The sequence below is a fragment of the Lontra canadensis genome, unplaced genomic scaffold (assembly GCF_010015895.1).
Source record: "Lontra canadensis isolate GAN:19392208 unplaced genomic scaffold, GSC_riverotter_1.0 scaffold37, whole genome shotgun sequence".
Classification (NCBI taxonomy): Eukaryota; Metazoa; Chordata; class Mammalia; order Carnivora; family Mustelidae; genus Lontra; species Lontra canadensis.
Window position 1 is genome coordinate 4,132,700 of NW_022631031.1, and position 20,900 is coordinate 4,153,599.

Below are 20,900 nucleotides of genomic sequence, written 5' to 3' on the forward strand. Positions count from 1 at the left end.
CTATTAAAAATATATGAATAATGGGGCACCTGGGTGGCTCAGTGGGTTAAAGCCTCTGTCTTCGGCTCAGGTTACGATCCCAGGGTCCTGTCTCTGCTCAGCAAGGGAACCTACTTTCCCCCCCTCTCTCTGCCTGCCTCTCTGCCTACTTGTGATCTCTGTCTGTCAAATAAATAAATAAAACCTTTAAAAAAATTTGTTTTAAATATGAATGAAATAAAAATATTTACTTTGTTGTAGTACACAATGAAGAATTAAGATAAGAAAGACTTGAGGGGGCGCCTGGGTGGCTCAGTGGGTTAGGCCTCTGCCTTCAGCTCAGGTCATGATCCCAGGGTCCTGGGATCGAGCCCCGCATAGGGCTCTCTGCTCCGCAGGGAGCATGCCTCCACCTCTCTCTCTCTGCCTGCCTCTCTGCCTACTTGTGATCTCTGTCTGTCAAGTAAATAAATAAAATCTTTAAAAAAAAAAAAAAGAAGAGACTTGAGAATGGAACTTTAATTGTAAATGTAGTAGTCCTGGAGACAGGTAACTAGACAAGTAACTAGACAGGTAACTAGAATTGAGTACTGGGTAAAAAATAAGTAGCAAGTATTAGAAATACAAAGGAATGGTAGAATCTAAGTATAACATATGGAAAAATAAATAAGTGTGTAAAACATGCCTACAAGATTTTCATGCTTCAATTACTAGGTAAATGGCAGGCACTCAGCAAATATCTTTTGAATGCCAGCTATGTTCCTTGAACTGAAATAGGCAATGAAAATACAGTGGTGAACCAAACTCCTATGATTGTTTTCCTCTGGGAATTCAGAATCTAATTGTGATAATATTATAAGGAATGGAGATGAGAAGCAAGTTTTCATAAGAATATGAGTTTGTTTCTTAAAATCAAGATACGGGGATATTTGAGGGTTATTCACATCTTAGAAATCATTTATAGCTTCTCTAACTTGAGAAGGTTTATCTAAGAAAACATCCTCTAGATCAAAGTTCCTTAAGAGTACAAGAAATTAGAGAAGAAGGGGATTATGGGTTCCTGGAGCAAATTCCAATGTGTATGGTGGGGGGGTCCCTCCACAAAATACCAAGCAATTCTGGGGATACCCCTAAGGTGTCTGAGAATTTAACTCAGTTCTTACACTGCCTGGAGGTAGTGCTCAATCTCACAGATTAAGGATTCAGTTCCACAAGACTGTTCCCATCTCACTTCAGATGCCAATCACATGTAGCAGATCCCCAGATTATGCACAACTCTGTTTAATTTGGTCACAGGGGCAGAATTTCATGACTCTCTCCAAGTTCAGGCTTGATTAATTTGCTACAGAGGCTCATAGCAAAATTAGGGGCACTCCCCACCCTCCAAGCAACCACCTTTGCAGTTGAAAATCCATGTAGAACTTTTGATGGCCCCAAACTTAACTAACAGCCTACTTTTTGCCAGAAGCCTTACTGATAACAACAGTCAATTAATACATAATTTTATGTCAGAAGTGTTATATGCTGTATATTTACAATAAAGTAAACTAAAGGAAAAAAATGTAGGAAAATACATTTACAGTACTGTACTATATACATTAAGTGGGGGAAGCTAAGATGACAACATAGTAGGAGGACCCTAGGCTTGCTTCTTCCCTGGAACACAGCTAGATAACTATCAAATCATTCTGAATAGCCAGGAAAGAGATCTGAGGATTGACAGAATAAACCACACAACTAGAGGGAGAGAGAAGACCACATTGAGGAAAGTAGGAAGTGCAGAGATGTGGTTTGGGGGATAAGTGAATCACGATGCTGTAGAGAGAAGTGAGGCCTAGTCAAGAAGCAAGGTGAGACAGAGTAGAGGACACAGGGATATCCACAAGAACACTTCCCCAGAGTATTGTCTGGGGAAATGAGAGGGGCTGATTTTTGTGTTTTTCCAATATGCAGGGCTCAAAGAAATAGGAGTTTTAGAGGTTCGTGGGGTTGGCTGGGATAGAAACCTGAGGGCGCTGTCCTATTTCTGGGGGGATGGCACACAAGCAACTGGGGATGGGGGAGGGATGGGAACAGGGCACCATCAGAGGATTGCTTAAGGCACTGGGGAAGAGACTATTTACTCTTCTTGGAGTGCATCTGTAAGAGCTGGTGTTCTCAGAGTCACTTCCCCAGGGACAAAAGAGTCAGTGGGCACCATTTCCCTTTCTGACCCTCAGCACAGCCACAGAGACACCTCCTGAGGGTGGCTAAACCACATACTGGCTGTTTAGCCTGCTTTGTTCCAAATCCCATGCCCCTGTACTATGATGCAACTGCCCTTCTTCATCAAACCTGCATAAGTCCCAGTGTGGCAAAACCCTCGCCCAGAAAACGAGCACCAGTCTCCACCACACTAGGTCCTTAAAGATTGAAGTTTTAAGTCAGCAGGCTTGGCTGGGATAGAGCCCAAAGTGCACTGAGCTGCTCCACGCAGGCAAGCAACCTAGTAACAGAGAGCGTGAACATAGTAATCCGAAAAACACCTAGGATGATCATTCACTCTTCAGAGAGTGTTTCCCTAAGAGCAGGAAGCACAGAGTCCCCTCTCCGGGGACAAAGGAGCTGGCTGACACCATTTCCCTCCCCATAAACCTCAGCATAAACCAACTTAAGAAAAACAGCACAGTGCCAAAACTGGCTGCCTAACCTGCTTACACCAAATCTTTCCCCCCTAGGCTCTGCTATTACTGCTTTTCTCAGACAAGTGTTCCTAAGGACCAGTTCAGCAGGTCCCTTCCCCAAAAAACCAGCAAAACCCCCCACATGCACCATGTCTACTGACCAACCATAGAGTTCTGCAAATCTTCAGTTCTAGTGAAAGTACCATTAGGTCTCATTTAACAAGTAGATCAGAACACAATTAGTTAAAACTCACCATACTCTGGCCAAGGTTCAAACACTGTCCATTGCAGGCAAGGAGAACCTCTTCCAATGACTAACCTGAGTGACAGAACAGGAAAACACAGCAAGCAGAGTGCACACAGCACGCACCACAGACCCTTCCTGAAGCACCAGACTCTCTAGACACTATATAATCTCTTCTTCATAAAACCATTACTCTCAGAAGCAGGAAACATAACAGGATTTCTACAACACAAAAGATGAGACCTAGACAAAATGCCAAAACAGAGGAATTCATCCCAAAAGAAAGAACAAGAAAAAATAATGGCCAGAGATCTAATTGAAACAAATATAAGAAATAGGCCTGATCCAGAATTTAAAGCAATAGTGATAAGAATATTAGCTGGGCTTGAGAGGAGCATGGAAGACATCGGGGAGAACCTTACTGCAGATATAAAAGAGCTAAAAAACAATCAGCCCAAAATGAAGAATGCAGTTACTGTGATTCAAAACCAGACAGACCACAAGGATAGAAGAAGCAGAAGAATGAATAAGTGATATAGAAGATAGAATTATGGAAAATAATTAATCTGTACAAAAGAGAAAAAGAAGAATGATGGATCAAGAAAGTAGACAGGGAACTCAGTGACTCCATCAGACATAATATTCATATCAAAGAAGTCTCAGAGAAAGAGAGAAAAAGGAATAGAAGGCTTATTTGAGGAAATAATACCTGTAAAATTCCCTAATCTGGGGAAGGAAACAGACATCCAAATCCAGGAGACACAGAAAACTCCTATCAAAATCAACAAAGCAGGCCAACACCAAGACATACTGTATTTAAATTTGCAAAATATAGTGGTAAAGAAAAAATCCAAAAAGCAAACATTAAAAGAAGTCCCTAACTTAAAAAGCAAGACCCATTAGGCTAGCTGCAGATCTCTCCACAGAAAGTTGGCAAGCCAGAAGAGAGTGGCAATGATATATTCAACATGCTGAAGGGGAAAAATATGCAGTCAAGTATACTCTACCCAGCAAGGCTATAACTCAGAATAGGAGAGAAGAAGGGTTTCCCAGACAGGAAAAGAAAACTAAAGGAGTTCGAGACCACTAAACCAGCCATGCAAGAAATATTAAAGGAGATTCTTTGAGTGAGAAGAAAAGACCAAAAGTGACAAAGACTATAAAGTACTAGAGAACATCACCAGAAACAGCAACTCTACAGACAGCACGATATCATTAAATTCATATCTTTCAGGATTCCCACTGAATGGTAAATGGACTAAATGCTCCAATCATAAGACCTATTTTCAAAGATGTTCTTGTCTCCTTTCTCTTCCACACTTTATTCCCTTAAAAATAAAAATCACCTATCACTTCTTATCTTAGTTTTTACATCAAAAAATGTTTGCTTTTGCCTGATACACCAATAGAATTAGCAAAACACCCTCACTAAGAAAAAGATAATATATTTTGCAATAAACATAGTTATAATGAAGAGCCAACCATTATCAATAGACCCTAAGAGCCTTAAACTGATCCAGGAGCCTCCTTAAAATAATTTCTATTGTCTCCATCAACCTCTAAAATATTCTAGTAACTTAGGGTACTTTACCTTAACCTGAAGCAATGAGAAACAATTACTGAATGTAATTTTTAATATTTTAATTAATTACTATAATTTTAAGGATATCATTTTCATCTTTTCTAATGTAAAAGTAGAAAATAAAAGATACAGTTTGGGAAAATTAGGCAAAATTAATCATCTGTAAGTTGAGGAGTTTCCACTAGATGATTTCTGAGTTAACTTCTTGTTCTACAATCTTCTGACTCTATAATATTGTGTGAATGGGGAGATGATGCTAGATAGTCAACTTAAAAATGGACTTTGGGCTAAAACCCATTTATGAGTTATAATCTCTGTAAATATAAAAAATATATAGTCAGCACAATATATATATAGTCCTCTGTATTTGAGGATAAGTGTCTACATATTAGTAATATTAATCACTAGTAAGTATTGAACTCTATATCCCAGTCACAATGCTAACTGACAAGCACCACTCTCACACAAATGTACAAATTTATCTTTATCTTTTATATTTCCAAATTAAGACATGTTTAAAGGTTTTTGCATGAAATTACAAGAATAATAGGCCACATAAGAAAATGCATTTGCAAACATGTAGCCTCATGTTTGTTTGTTTATTTGAAACTTGGAAGAACATACATTTCCTTTTAAACCATATTACTCTGTTTATTCCTAAGTAAACTGAACTCTAAACGTAAGAGCTGACTGATCATCAAGTACTTTGACTAAAAGGAAAAAATCTCCAAAGCATGAAATGTCAAACCAACAGAAGGTGCTTTTAAAAAAATGTTTAAAAATGATTAGTTCTCTAGACAATAGTACCAAAATAAATAAAAGAGCACCTGTGTGGCTCAGTCAGTTAGGCATGTACCACAGGCTCAGATCATGATCCCAGGTCCTGGCATCCAGGTCCACGTCTGACTCCCTGCTTCTTTCTCTCCCTCTGCAGCTTCCCCATGTGCTCACTCGTTCTCTCTCTCTCTCTGTGTGTCTCTCTCTAATAAATAAAATCTTTTAAGTAAATAAATAAATAAATAATCACACTATAAATACATAGCTTTCCTCCTAATCAACACGTAGAAAACCCTTATACATTTTTAAAGCACCAAGAAGATATTTAGTTCCGCTCAACATTAGAATGTAACTCAATTCAAAACATTGAACTCAGGGCACCTGTGTGGCTCAACGGGTTAAGCTGCTGACTTCAGCTCAGGTCATGATCTCAGGGTCTTGGGATCGAGTCCTGCATCAGGCTCTCTGCTCAGAGGGACCCTGCTTCCCCCTCTCTCTCTGCCTGGGGCTCTGCCTACTTGTGATCTCTCTCTCTCTCTCTCTCTGTCAAATAAATAAATAAAATCTTTAAAAGAAAAAAAAAAACATTGAACTCTATGCCAAATGTTTAGGGGTAGGAAGCAGTAAGATAAACAAATCTTCTGCCCTCATGGAATAGGTAGTCTACTAGAGATGAGAAGTCTTACATCCAACAATTTAGAAATCCAAAGTGACATCATTCCTCTTTGTTACACACCTTTTCTTTTTACTTGTAATAAAAAACTCCAGAATAACATACTAATATATTGCCTTTATTCTCAGAGGAGAAGAAACATCAGACAGACACCAACTGACTAACTACATGCATTTGGGCGCAGCCATCACACACTGGGGCTTGCTTTTTGTACAAAAACACAGGCACAAGGGTATAAAATCCAGTGAGAAGAGTTCTCATACACCTAGGAAGGGGACAGGAGTAGCTTCAACAGCTGGGACTGAGTACAGGGTAGAGGCACACAGAAAGTGGTAGAGAGTAGCAGCCTCCCCTTTATCCTCCCACCATGGGCCAAAGGAAGGACAACGACAAAGAAGATTTTATATATATAGTTAAAATATATATATGGAAATAATATGTAAATATTATATATATATTATAAATACATAATATATCATCAAACCCTTGGTAGGATTTATATACAAACACATATATAAAATATAATCAAACCCTCGGTAGTTTTCATGTTCAAAAATGTCAATCCTTAGGGCGCCTGGGTGGCTCAGCGGGTTAAGCCTCTGCCTTCCACTCAGGTCATGATCTCAGGGTTCTGGGATCGAGCCCCGCATCAGGCTCCCTGCAAGCCTGCTTCCTCCTCTCTCTCTCTCTCTCTCTCTCTGCTTGCCTCTCTGCCTACTTGTGATCTCTCTCTGTCAAATAAATAAAATCTTTAAGAAAAAAAAAATGCAATCCTTGAGTCATTTAATTCTTAACTTTTCTTTTTTAATTATAGAAGAATATTTCATTGGTCATTTTTAACATATAATACATTAAAAATAAATAAATATGGAAGAATACATTTTTCTTAAATCTCTTCCCAATTTTTTGAAATCAACTGAAAGCTTTGTAATTCTGGAAGAATTCAATGTATATATTTCTGATAATCTGCATAAAGAAATCTTAGTGGGAATAGGACCTGTATTGCCAAACTATCATTTTGTTGTAATTTATTATCTTATTCTAAAAAGATATTCATTTTTAAATCTATATTTGCATTTGTAATCTTATATTCTTTTTCTAAAACTTAAGCCCTAAAACCTAAACCTAAACCCTAAACCCCCCCAAAATATATATATACAGGTACCCAAAACATGCCCTCTCCCAGATCCCTGGTGTATACCAAAGTGTCAAAACAAAACACCTAAGAAATTCACAGGATTTGGTGTCTAAGGAAAGGCACAGTAAATATAAGACTTTAATAGAAGGAAGTTAAGCAGGACAACCAGACTGGGCTTGGAGCAGCTGACTGTGACAGAACTCTACTTAGAAGAGATAATCGAACCAGGAAGACGAAAGGTATAAGATTTATGTAGAACGGATACTTTGGCAGTTCCACATCTAGATGATTCAATCTCTCTTACTATGATCACCCAAGGTGAGTGGAGGGAGAGGTCTAGAAACACGCTTTGTTTATTTGTTTGTCTGCTTTTTAAAGATTCTATTTATTTATTTGACAGAGACAGCCAGCCAGAGAGGGAACACAACGCAGGGGGAGTGGGAGAGGGAGAAGTAGGCTTCCCGCTGAGCAGAGAGCCAGATGCGGGACTCAATCCCAGGACCCCAAGATCATGACCTGAGCAGAAGGTAGATGCTTAAAGACTGAGCCACCCAGGTGCCCCATGTTTGGCTTTTTTGTTTTTTGTTTTTTATGTCTGGGCAAAAAAGCAAAAGGAAATGACAGGACAAAAGGCATTCAGCTCCAAAACCTGAACTAGCTTCTTATGTGTTAGGAAAGGGTCCAGCATATAAGATATATTCAACACCTAAAAACTTGGATGAGCCTTTTTGAATAGCAATAATCATTTTAAAATAACACTTACATAATTCTCACTATGTGCCAGACCCTGTTTACTCTACATATGTTAGCTCATTTAGTCATCCCAATAACTGTAAAATAATACTATTATTATCTCCATTTTAAAAATAAGAAAACAAGTAAAGAGAAATTAAGTAACCAATCCAAGGTCACACATTCTGCGAGTGCCTGAACCAAGTTTGAAGCCAAGTGGCATAACTTGGGAGTGCCTGTTGATTCTTCGTCTGTGCAGAAAGACACTGAGAGTGAGAAGAAGGTGTAAGTGCCTAAGAAAAAGAATCTTTCTCAAGAGAAACCCAAAAAAAAGAAGCACATCCTCCTCCCTTTCTCTGAAAAAAGAAGAAATGACAGGATTGGTGAAGATATAGAAATAATTTGAAATCAGAAATACAAGAATATAAAAAATACCAGAAACAAGTGTTGGTAAGGATGTAGAGAAAAAGGAACACTGCTACACTATTGGTGGGAATGCAAACTGGTAAAGCCACTGTGGAAAACAGTATGGAGGTTCCTCAAAAAGTTAAAAATAGTACTATCTATGATCCATAGGTATTTACCCCAAAAATACAAAAACACAAATTCAAAGGGATACATCACACCTATGCTTATTGCAGCATGTTTACAATAGCCAAACTATGGAAGCCCCGCAAATGTCCGTCATGGATAAATGGAAGAAGATATGGTACACACACACACACACACACACACACACACACACACAGAGGAGTATTGTTCAGCCATAAAAAGAATGAAATCTTGCCATTTGCCATACCGTGGATAGAGCTAGAGAGTATAATGCTAAGTGAAATAAATCAGTCAGAGAAAGACAAATACCATCTAATCTTACAGATGTGTGGAATTTAAGAAACAAAACAAATGAGCAAAGGGGAAAACTAGAGAGAGAGAGAATCCAAGAAACAGTCTTAACTATAGAGAATAAACTGATGGTTACCAGAGAAGTGGATGGGGGCCTGGGGGAAATAGCTGATGGGGATTAAGAAGGGCACTTATCATAAAGAATAGAATAGAACAGAATACAATACAATACAATACAATACAATACAATACAATACAATACAACAGAATATATAGGAGCATTTTCTCAGTAGTCCCATTAAAGATGAAGCAAGGACCTCTCTTAATAAGGGAAAGTGGAAGAGTGGATAGATACTAACTGATACGTAAGAAGCTAACTAGCTTTATTATTTTAAAAACACAACCTGGGAAACATAGTTGGCAAGATAATAATTTTTTTCAAATTATATCTTCAAGTGTCACATACCTTAGGATTCCGGAGTTTGAGCCCTAGTATTTCCTAATTCTTTGGCTCCATCTTTCAACCAGGTATCTCCCATGCACAGCTAAAGTACTTATTTCATTCCGGATTTGTGTTTTCAACCATTTAAAGCTTTCACCCTTTATGACTAAAATTTTAAGTCTTAGAAAGGACCAACCTAGGCATGAATTGCTTCACACTCAATTGTTTCCTCAAAATATAACACATATTCTGCCCCTTTAACCTGGAGAAATAACCTCCAGTTTTTCAAATATTTTTTATCTATGTGGTAAATGAAGTACATATGGAGTCAACAATAGTTTATTATACTTTATACTTTAAATCCATAAAACTATACTTTAATCCATAAAACAGACATGTTCATATTCATTTGAATGAAAGAAAAAGAAACACATGAATAACTTACCTGGATTGCAGTCCCCTTATGTGGCACAATGCATTCAACTGGCCATAATCAATGTACTTAGACATTTTCAACCCTGAAAAAAAATCAATTAGAAATCAGAGTAATTTTCTATAATCTTTTAACCAAAATTATAAATAGAATTTAATTCCAAACATTCATTATAGTAAAAGAATTCAGTTACCATGGAAGTGAAATATTATCAGTCCTTGATATACAAGCAGAATTGAATAAGGTGATTAAATAACACAAAGAATGTAATGTTTTTCATTGATGTCAAATGTGGTGTGACATTTGTTTGTTGGAGTTTATAATGTCCCTCCTCTGGAAGAAAGCCTTTCAGAATCCCCATCCTGTACCTTTAGAATGTGAATTGACAATACCATGACAATTCAAAGAAGAGTGTTCTTGAGGTTCCTGTCTCTCTGCCTCTGTCTCTCTCTCTCTCTGGAATACTACAAGTTTTTATTTCATCCATTCAGGCCCCCATTTTTCACTAGCCCCTCTTCAAAGCACCTTCCAATTTCTGGATTCAGTTTGCAATTCCATCTGAAGTTAATGTGTAAGCAAATCACACAATATCCCTTAAGAGCAAGAAGATAGCCAAGATCATAGCCAAGAAGCAAAATAATTGCAATTCTCCTTCAGTGCCAGAAAGAACTGACATCCTTCAAAGGAGATGAAAAGGAAGATGGAGTACTGAATGCGATAAGCATCATTACAATGACGGTCACTCACATCACAGGTCCTCCCCTTTCTCCAGAGAATGCATGCTGTTAGAAATGTTGTAAAACAGAAAGCAGTAATACCAACATGCACATTATTCCTTCCCTTAGTGAAAAGGTATTGAGAAAATCAGCAGCTTAACGTACTTCTAAACTTTTTAAAATGTACTGATTGACCACATCCCAGTAGAATTTGACATGTCCAACTTATCAATTTTAATTTCAAATTATTGAATTACAAAATTTGATATTTTTTAAGCCTTCTGTGATCTAAAATTAATAACCAATAACATATACTTTTTAAAAATGAAATTGGAATAAAATAAATTTAAACAGAAAACTAGTTGCTACCCACATAAATCATAACCATTTAATAAACTTGAAAATACTAATTACACGATTTAGGTATTTTCTTACTATATTACTTAGCTAAGGCTTAAGAATCAGAAAATTACCTAATTGCATTTTAGCAACATATGGAATAATTCTTTTAATTAAGCCAAGTTATAGCTACATTTTATCAAAAATACTTTTAAGTATACTCATATTTCTAATATAGGATATTGTATAAAATCCTAATTATAGTAGATTTGTAGATTGATGGATTAAGAAAAGATTTCTATGAAATATTAGTTTAGTCCAATGTCCCAACCCAGTTTAAAAATAGGATCAGAAATAGCCCTGATGTCTGGTATGGACAGGAAAAGGGGATGGTTGCCATAGATATTTCCAAAAAAAAGTTCAAGGTCTGAGAAATTCTGGCTTAAAGGGGGGATTTTAAAAAGTAAATATCTTCATCCTTCAGTTAAACTACCTTACCAAAAAAAAAATCACAGGATGGATATTATAAGACTAAGAATTGCGAGCAGAGAATAGAAAAATTGAGGCATCAACTTGCCTGTAAAAAGCTATAGCACTTGATGGTAAAGGCTTTGCCCTAAAATTGGCACAGCCAAGTAAACTCAAAACCAGAACAGCTTGTATACTAAGTACGCACAGCTTAGAAGGACATCTTACAATTCAAAAAATTTCTTTGCTGATTCTCATTTCTAGGAGGTATTTGTGACAAGGGATTTTACATAAAGGGTGTTGAACAACATAATGAATCTTGTCTTTGAAGCAGTTTCATTAAAAATAAAAATTCAATAGATTTCAACATGAAATTATAACTTTGTAGAGACTGGAAGTTGAGCTTTTCTGGTGATCAAATTTAATACCAGGATAAAGCTTAAGGAGTTTCAGAGGGACTAAGTTTACATTTGTTTTCCAATCTTGTTTTCCCTCATGAATATATTTTAGCTGGGCTTTTGACAGAAGCAGAGGGGGCTTAGCCCTATGATGCGAAATCACAGATTTTGACCACAGTTTGTTTGAAAGAAGATTAGAAGCTGATACAAGAGGATGGTTAAAAAATAAATCCTAAACTAGAGACAAAGAACAAGAAATTCATGGCACAATTAAAAAAACAATTTTCTTTACAGATACAGTGCTCACTGTATATTACTGAAATAAAGAAACTAAAATCCAATGTTTTACCTGAGTGATACATAGGTGATCTTTTGTTTATATGTGTTAATGTCTGTCCAGAGGTGGATATGTATTTTTATATTTGTGCAGTAGAATCAATTATGTATGTTTTTGTGGGGGTTATAAAAATTTTTAAAAATGGGTCTTGTGAGTGTTAAAATAAAATTAAATTATTTTTCTCCAATAAACTTTCCTTTAAAAGGGGTTAAAAGCTAAGAATAAGTATAAATGCAAAACTACTATTTACTGGGAAATTAGGATCATTGGAGTGGCTACTGGTAACAAAAGAGATGAACAGCACAGCCAAAGAGAAAATGTGACAGTGACCATGTGGAATTGTCAGGGTATGGTTATCTGGAAAACAGAAATCTGAGACCTCTTCAAAAGTACTTGGAAGATACACTCTAGTAACTAATACAGTGATAACTTTGCTTAATGCAAAATTCAGAGCACAAAGAAACAGTTCAGCAGCAATAGCAGAAACATTATCAATAATTTTTTTTTATGGTAAGAACAGCAGTACTTCTACAAATAAGCAGGTTGTGAAATCTAACATAGGACTGAAGTATGGAACACAGAGAAAATAAATGATCCATTAGACACTATAAGCATGACTAATTCTTTCTATATACTTGGATAAGTGATCCAGTTCAATGCTTTTAAGTAAGTCTAAATTTGTGTAATAATAGGGAATTAAACATTCCTACTTTGATGATTAATATTGCATTTGTTTCAGGCATGTGGGTGGCACAGTTGGTTAAGCATCTAACTCTTAGTTTCAGATCTGGTCTTGATCTCAGGATCATGAGATTGAGCCCTACACCAGGCTCCATGCTCAGCACGGAGTCTGCTTAAGTTTCTCACTCTCCCTTTGCCCCTCTCCCTGAGTGCTCTCTTTCTCTCAAACAAATAATCTTTAAAAAAAAAAAATAGTGTCTTTGTTTCCCTTCAACTAATTTTGTTTTCTAAAATACCCAAGTTAATTCTCCTTCAAAATAACACTGAATAAACATAAGGAACCTGAAAAATGTCAATTAAATAAACCTTCAAGAGGCAAAGGAATACAGCCTAATCAAGCACTTCTATAACTAAAAGCTGATGTACAACATAGACAATTACACAAGTAGGTTTATGTTGTTCCTGTCCCTTGTATAAGTGGGTTATGATGTTAAAATATACATATATTAACTGAGGAAGGAAGAGAAGAGGGGAATATTATGCAACAAATTATCAAAATAACTTCCCTTTATATCCAACAATTTTTGAAAAGTAATCTACATTCATCTTTACTTCTTCAACTCAAATTCACTTCTCCACGCACTATAATTAATCTTCCACTTTCATTATTCATTATAATTTGTTTCATTAAGAATATAGGAAATCCTAGAGTTTCAAGTCCAATAACCTTTTCAGTCTTCCTAACACTAAATTCTGTGTGACATCTGGCCCTGGTGAAGCCTCCCTACGAGGCTTCTGTGACACTATTCTCTCCCTGCTTCCTTCTTCCTCAGTAGACTGCTCTCCTGGCTCATTTCTCTTGTCCATGAATCCATTCTCGATCCCTCTGTCTTTTCAGCTTAGATCCTCTTCCTCCATGATCTTACTTACCTGCACTTATTTTACATACACTTAGGGTCCTTGAATCAATCTCTCCAGCACAAAACTCTAACCTGCACTCCACTAATACTCACATGAACATCATCCTTGAAAATCAATTTCAAGATAACAGAAACTTTACTTAAAATTTCTCCTCTCTCTCTCTCTCTCTCTCTCTCTCTCACACACACACACACACACACACACAACACACTTCCTGCCCCTTGCAGGTTATCAAATTTTAATCATTTTACCTCTCTCCTACAGAAGATTGAAGATCACATCAATGTCGTTTGGGGCATTAAAATATCACCATGACAAAGTGCCCACTAAATAACAAAGTGTGAAAAGAGGAAGTAATTTTGGTCTTCATTAAAACTGAGTTATTTATGAGACTCTTAACTATAGAGAACAAACTGTGGGTTGCTGGAAAGGAGGTGGGTGGGGGAATGGGATAGATGGGTTATGGGTGTTAAGAAAGGCACTGATGGGGGTGCCTGGGTGGCTCAGTGGGTTAAAGCCTCTGCCTTCAGCTCGGGTCATGATCCCAGGGTCCTGGGATGGAGCCCCACGTTGGGCTCTTCTGCTCAGCGGGGGCCCTGCTTCCTCTTCTCTCTCTCTCTCTGCCTACTTGTATCTCTGTCAAATAAATAAATAAAATCTTAAAAAAAAAAAAAAGAAGGGCACTGATGATGAGCACTGGGTGTTAGATGTAAGTGATTGAATCACTCAATTGTACAGCTGAAATCAATGTTACATTGTATATTAACTGGAATTTAAATAAAAACTTGAAAAAGGAAAAAATACTAAGTATTTACCGTATTCCCAAACTAAAAACTGAAAAATATCAGCTACATAAAATAAACTACTACATACGTAGTTTCAATAAATTTTAAGAGGTACAAAAGTTTATCTCGTTTGAGAAAATAAGCAGAGTTCTTTAGGGGAAGGTTGTATAAACCTAAAGAATATAACTAATGAAATCTTACTTGAAATGGGAAGTTCTTGAGACTTAGACAGACTAATGGGAATCTGAAGCCTATGACATATATGGAATGTAGAGCTGAGCAAGGATTCCACATATACCCATATTTTTTTTAAGAATCAGGTTGTTGTAGTGGTAGGATGACAAATGTTAAGTGCCAAACAACAAAGAAGCAGCTTGTCTCAGTCAGTGAAGAGAAAGAGAGGCCAAATAAACAGCATAAGAAATACAGTCAATGGTATTGTAATAGCAATGTAACAGGACAGATGGTAGCTACACTTGTGGTGAGCATAGCATAATGTATAAACTTGTCAAATCACTAAGTCATACACCCAAAACTAATGTAATATTATGTGTCAACTATATTCAAAAATAGATGACAAGTCACTACCAAGAAACCTTTGGGAATACAAATTATGACAGTACTAATTAGCAATATATCATTTAAGGAAGAGTACAGAACAGAGTTGATAAGAAAGTATTCAAAGTTAAAGAGAAAGTATTCAAAGTTAACACACAAGAAAACTCATTCTGTCTGCTGTACTACTGCTATCTTTTTTCCAGCAAGTTACCTATCTTCAAACAATAACCATCATTCAATAATCTGGGTACCAAGGCAAAACATACCCTAGGGGAAGGTGTGAAGAATAATGAGAAACAATTAATTTTCCAAATAAAAGGCAAATAATATGCATCAGAAGAAACAGTGGATGTGGGAAGAAAGCCCTCACAATTACACACACACACACACACACACACACACACATCTCTTATAAAAGAAAAACAAAGAGCTACATGACATTAAATATAAATAAGACAATAGAAAGATATTACAAATAAACAGGCTAAATTCAGGAAAAAGAGAAAGATAACATTATGACAAAATTTATGTTAGAAATAGCAAAAATGACAATATTTAATATAATCGGAACATAAAGGCTAACACATTCAAATAGAGAAAAGAAAAAGAGAAAAGAAAAAATGAAACAGATATTACATATGAAAACTTTTCCTGAATAAGAAACAGAAATAATGGTATAGCAAAAAAGTGCTCAAACACATAAGAACACTTTTCTCATACAAAGACTTGAATATGAAGAATTTAATACCAGGATCCAGAAAGGGAAAGAAAAAGCATAATACATGATTTACAAAGAGACCAGATATTCTGGACTGGGTGAATAATTAAATGTTACTATGTTTTGAAGATAAACAATTATTTTATTAGCACCCAGCCAAAACTCAGTGTGGTCTTAGTCTTCTCTATAGGAAAGTCTTGGCAAATAGTAAGACAAATGGGGATGGAGGGATATATCATGAGTTTTATTCTCCAATAACTATAAAGGTAATAAACAAATGTAAGACCTCAGCGAATATAAAGTACCATAAAATCTCTTTGAAAAATACAATTTGATAAACATACAACTGAAGGTTAAATAGTACGGACACCATATAGTAAAAGGTAGGTAAATTCTGTAAGCCTTAACACAAATAATAAATTCTTCATAGATGTTAATAAAAAGGGTATAAATAGTAATAAGTAACAACTTGGAAGTTTCAGCAGAGAAGTGAAAGCATAAAATATATTTGTACAGATACCTTCACATAGTAAATAATTAATATTTAACATTTAAAGAATATTTTAAAATAATGGGACCTTAATAATAATATTTGAAGGTATGAATGCAACTAGTCAAAGACTTAGACAATAATATTCTTACTAATCAAATCATGCTGTGAAGAGGGAAATTTTTCTCATTTTATATTAGGTTGTGAATGTTCATTGTCTAAAGTCGATAACTCAAGAAGTACAGGTTTAGGTATGGAATCTACTAAATATTTTTTTGTTCCAAACTATATGGCCTTAAAATTCATAAAGCAAAAATTTTAGGAATAAATGGAGACAGGATAACCTCCACAGTAACCTTCTTTCCTTCTTACCTACAAATCAAGTAATTAAATCACTGGGGATAGAAATATAAATTACATAATTAACGAGCTATATTAAACATATGTCAAATTTATTCTTAAGGAGTATATCACACCTGAAACTATAAAACATCAAGCAGGTAAAAATAGTGAGTGTTTTCATGAACCTACAGAATATAATTAGTCTTTCTCTATAGAAAATGTATTCCCCAAAATATTTATATTACGAGAAAAGAGAGAAAAATAAAACAAAAAGAATTAAGCATTTTGAGTCAAACAGTTAGGAAAAGAAAGTTAAAACAAGAGAAATTCAAGGGAGAAAACAGAAAAGCAAAAATTAATGGGCTTATAAAGCAGGAAAAACTGTAGAAAAGTAAACTCAAGAGAGCTGGTTCTAGGGCTCAGATGGGGAAAGCACAAGATGAGCCTAAAAAATCTTACTGTGCCAGAAAGCAAGAAAATGGCTACACCAATATGAAGGTATTTCCAGTGTTCAGACTGAACAATCTGGGCATCAAGATATATAATGATAACTCATTAAAATGCTTGGAATAGGGTGGATGGGTTGGTTAAGTGTCTACCTTCAGCTCAGGTCATGATCCTGGGGTCCTGGGATCAAGCCCCATGTCAGGCTCCCTGCTCAGCAGGGAGTCTGCTTCGCCTCTGTCTCTTCCCTGCTTGTGCTCTCTCTCTCAAATAAATAAATAAAATCTTTAAAACCCTATGAACAAATTAGGAAATCATAATTTTACATTTATTTATTTAGTATTTTATGAAAATTTAGTATTTCTATACTTTCAAAATACCTCTTCACAAAATACTTAATTACAAAAGGGAAAGGTAAATTCACTGCAGAGAGTTCTCCATATAATCACCTTAATCAACTGATTAATGAGATCACATGTCACCTGATAAGATGGAAAAAGAACCTAGAATCACTTCTATGACAGTTCTGTGAAAGATATGCTAATCATGAGGAAAGATCAGAGAAACCAAGCTGAAGTATACTTTCCAAATACCTTGTTTGTAATCTCCCAGCATTAAGGTCATGAAAGGCAAGGAAAATGGAGAAACTATTTCAGTCTAAACAAGAAAACGAAATGCAACACGAGATTTTGAATTGGATTTTTTTACTATAAAAATCATTAACAGAACAATTGGCTAAATTCAAATAGGAGGAGTCTAGGAATTAGATTACAGTATCTATGTTAATATTTTTATTTTGATGGATGTGTTCTGATTATGTGATAAGAGTATTTCCTTGTTTTTAAGAAATACATACTAAAATATTTAAGGAAAATGGAGTATCAAATGGCTCTGAAAAATAAGTTTCTTTACATTAAACTTACAAGATTTCTGTAAGATTGTAGTTTCAAACTTTTTAAAATTTATTTTCAAAAATTTAGTATCTATGACTTCTATAGTTAGAAAATATGAGAAAAAGTTATCATTCATAATAAGAAAAAAGATAATATGTCCAAAAATAAATTTTACTGTGGCATAAAAGGACATGTGCAAAAACTGGAAATAGGAAGGTTGAATATTACAAAAGTACAAGTTCTTGAGTGGGAATATTCAATATCATAAAGACATCAATTTTCCATAAATGAACCTTTTAAGTTTAACACATTTCCAACTAACACACCCACATTTATTTATTTTTAAAAAGTCCAGTTATTTCTAAAGGTCATACTGAAACATAAACTTAGAAGAAAGCCTGAAAAAGTCTTTTATAAAAGAGTAATCAGTAAAGGTTAATCTTACCAGACACTGAAATACAACATAATGCTTCAAAAATTATAACAATTCAACACAAATGCATAAACAGAAAAGAGATAAGTGAAAAAGTAAATAATAGTTTCCAGAAATAGATCCAGAATGCATATGAAAATTTAGCATTCAATAAAAACTGGCATTTCAAATTAGTAGGAAAAAGATAGATTACTCAACAAATAGTGTTAAAACAGTTGACTGGTCATTTGGAAAAAATATTAAGTTGCAGCCATACATCACTATTCTAAAGTAAATTATTCAAAAATAAATTCCAGATGCACCAAATATTTAACAAGCTTAATATTAAAAATAAAACTGTATAATAAAAGAAAACATGGAAGAATTATTTTTAAATCTTTGCACGAAGAATGGCATTCTAAGCAAGAATCAATAACATAGGACAAAAACTACATAATCTAAAATATATGACATAAAAATCATAAACATGAAAAAAATGCAAACTGAGAAAAATTCCTATAAAGTATATGCCAAAGGGCTAATTTCTTTTATACATGAAGATTTCTTTAAAATAAAGGGAAAAATAAAATTCAATGAATGGATAAGGGACATATAAATAGGCTGTTCTCATAAATACACATGACCACAAATATATGAGAAGAAATTAAATTAAAGAAATACAAACTTACAGAGCAATTAAAACTATTTCCAACCAATTTATTAGCAAAATGTTTGTTTTATAATGCATGATATTAGGATAAATATTGTAAAATAGAAACTTGCATATACTGATGGTGGGAGTAGAAATTAGCGCAACCCCTTTGGAAGATAATTTGTAAATAGTTATCAAAATTTAAAATGCACATATCCTTTGGCCTAGCAGTTCTGTTAATACACTTGCTTAGCAAAAAAATAACATAGTTCAAAATGTTTATTTAATTTTAACATCAAAACTAACTAGAAACAAATTCCCACTGAATCAGTAAGGATCCAGCTATTAGGAGACTGAAACCACACCAGTAATTTCAATGGCAAAAAAAAAAAAAAAAAAAGATACAAAGAGGTGTTAGTCAGATATTACTAAAACTTAGAAGTGGAGAGCAGTGGTCCTAAAGAAGCTGAGATTTGGACCTCTGAGGACAGAGCACCAGCAGCTGGAGCTGAATTGTTGAGGGGGTACAATGAAGCTATTTCTGGGAACACTGGGAAAACTGCAAATGGAATTAACTGCTGCTGCTGGAACGAACAGCCACTGCTTAGGTGAAAAAGACACTACTGGAGAGACACAAGGAAGCAAACCAGAAATAGAAAACAAAAGGATAAACACTTTCTTTATCTTTGCTCCTGACTTCCAATCTTCCTCTAACACCTGCTATCGACAGATCCTAATGGGAAGCTAGCTGGATTTCTGGGAAAAACTGGTTTGTGGAGCCCCAGCCTCAGCATCACAGAGCAGAATATAGAAGGGTGGGTTTTAACGTGAGTCACAATAAATAGCACATCCATTAGTAGTATTTTGGTATGTTCAAACAATGAAATATAATATAATATAATATTTCTGCAAAAATGAATAAGGTACATATCTACACATGGGTATGAGAAGGCCTTCATAAAACATAATATTATTAACTGAAAAATAAAGGTACAATATAGAGTAATAAAAATGCCCTACCATATGTATTGAAAATATAAGATATATTTTCATATCAAAAATATACACACATTTGTGCATATATATTTACATACCTGAATATGCATGGAAAATTTCAAGAAAAAATATTTTTTCATGATAGTTATTTCTGAGGGTAAATGGGCATCTGAATGTTGCTTTGAACTTAGAAAGCCCTCCTATCCCCTGAGCAGGACTGCAGATGGGTTTAAAGAACATCAGTCAAAGAGTTTTAGCTATAGTGGAGAGTTCTACCAACAGAACTGTAAAGTCTAGAACATGAGAGACAGATTTTAGCCAAAGCACGCAAATTTTAAATGCCAGATTGAAGAAAATGGATTGTAATCTAAGTTTTGGAAGACAGTAAAACCTTGACAGCTTTCAAGTGGACAGTCAACATGATCAAATTCCCTTGTAAATCGTCATATTAAAAAAAAAAAAAAAAGGAATCTGGTCCATAATATACTTTGGAAGGAAGTCCAGAGATCAGTCCAGTCAAAGGTAAGGGATATCCAGACCAGGTGGCTGAAGGAACAGAGGACTAATGCAAAAGGTTTTCGGAGATAGACTGCTTAGAACAGAGCAATAGCCTGAAACAAGAGGTGTGACCTAGTGTGACTACTAGTGGAGAGATCTTATTTGCAATGCACGAAGCTTACTGCAGGGTTTCCTATCTGAACACCCAGAAACGATTTGAGCTCAAGTTTATGTTGCCATTACTGAACTTCTAAATGTCACTCGAGATTTTCTGACAAAAAAAGTACAAGTACATTGAAATAGTTATGAGTAGTAAAGAAAAAATAATAAATGCTTGTTGTTTTTTTTTTTAATAAAACATTCTTCTTTCCTACTTTCGGATTTTAAAAAAAAGTGACCTTTACGATGAAAAATAAAGTTGAGAAAATAATTTTCTGATACTGCTTTCCCAAAATAATCAAGTGGCATTTTCCACAGGGACTATTATTTATTATATAAACACAGAGACAAACACCTTTTCCATCTTTTATTCCTTCTTGGAACATCCATTCTCATCTTTTACCTCTGTTTTTCAACCTTGTTTTCTTGTATGGTACACAAGTCTGTTTCTCTCTTCTCCACTGACAGGCTACCCTTTTTCTTACTTGCACTCCTAGGATTTGAATGGTTTAAAACTTTAAAATGGAGCAATAGTTACTTTTCTAGATAAATATATATCTTGAAACTCCTTTCATCTTTAGCTACTA

The 20,900-nt window shown here is 35.1% G+C and overlaps 1 protein-coding gene across 1 annotated transcript in view; it reads right to left on the reverse strand.

Annotated features, from left to right (window-relative positions):
* Positions 1-20,900, reverse strand: part of LOC116874443 (cyclic nucleotide-binding domain-containing protein 1-like) — a 54,212-nt gene that overhangs the window by 27,628 nt on the left and 5,684 nt on the right. Inside the window, exon 2 of the mRNA XM_032869085.1 lies at positions 9,519-9,591. Coding sequence (XP_032724976.1) covers positions 9,519-9,591 — 73 coding nt within the window. The remainder of the gene's footprint in view (positions 1-9,518; positions 9,592-20,900) is intronic.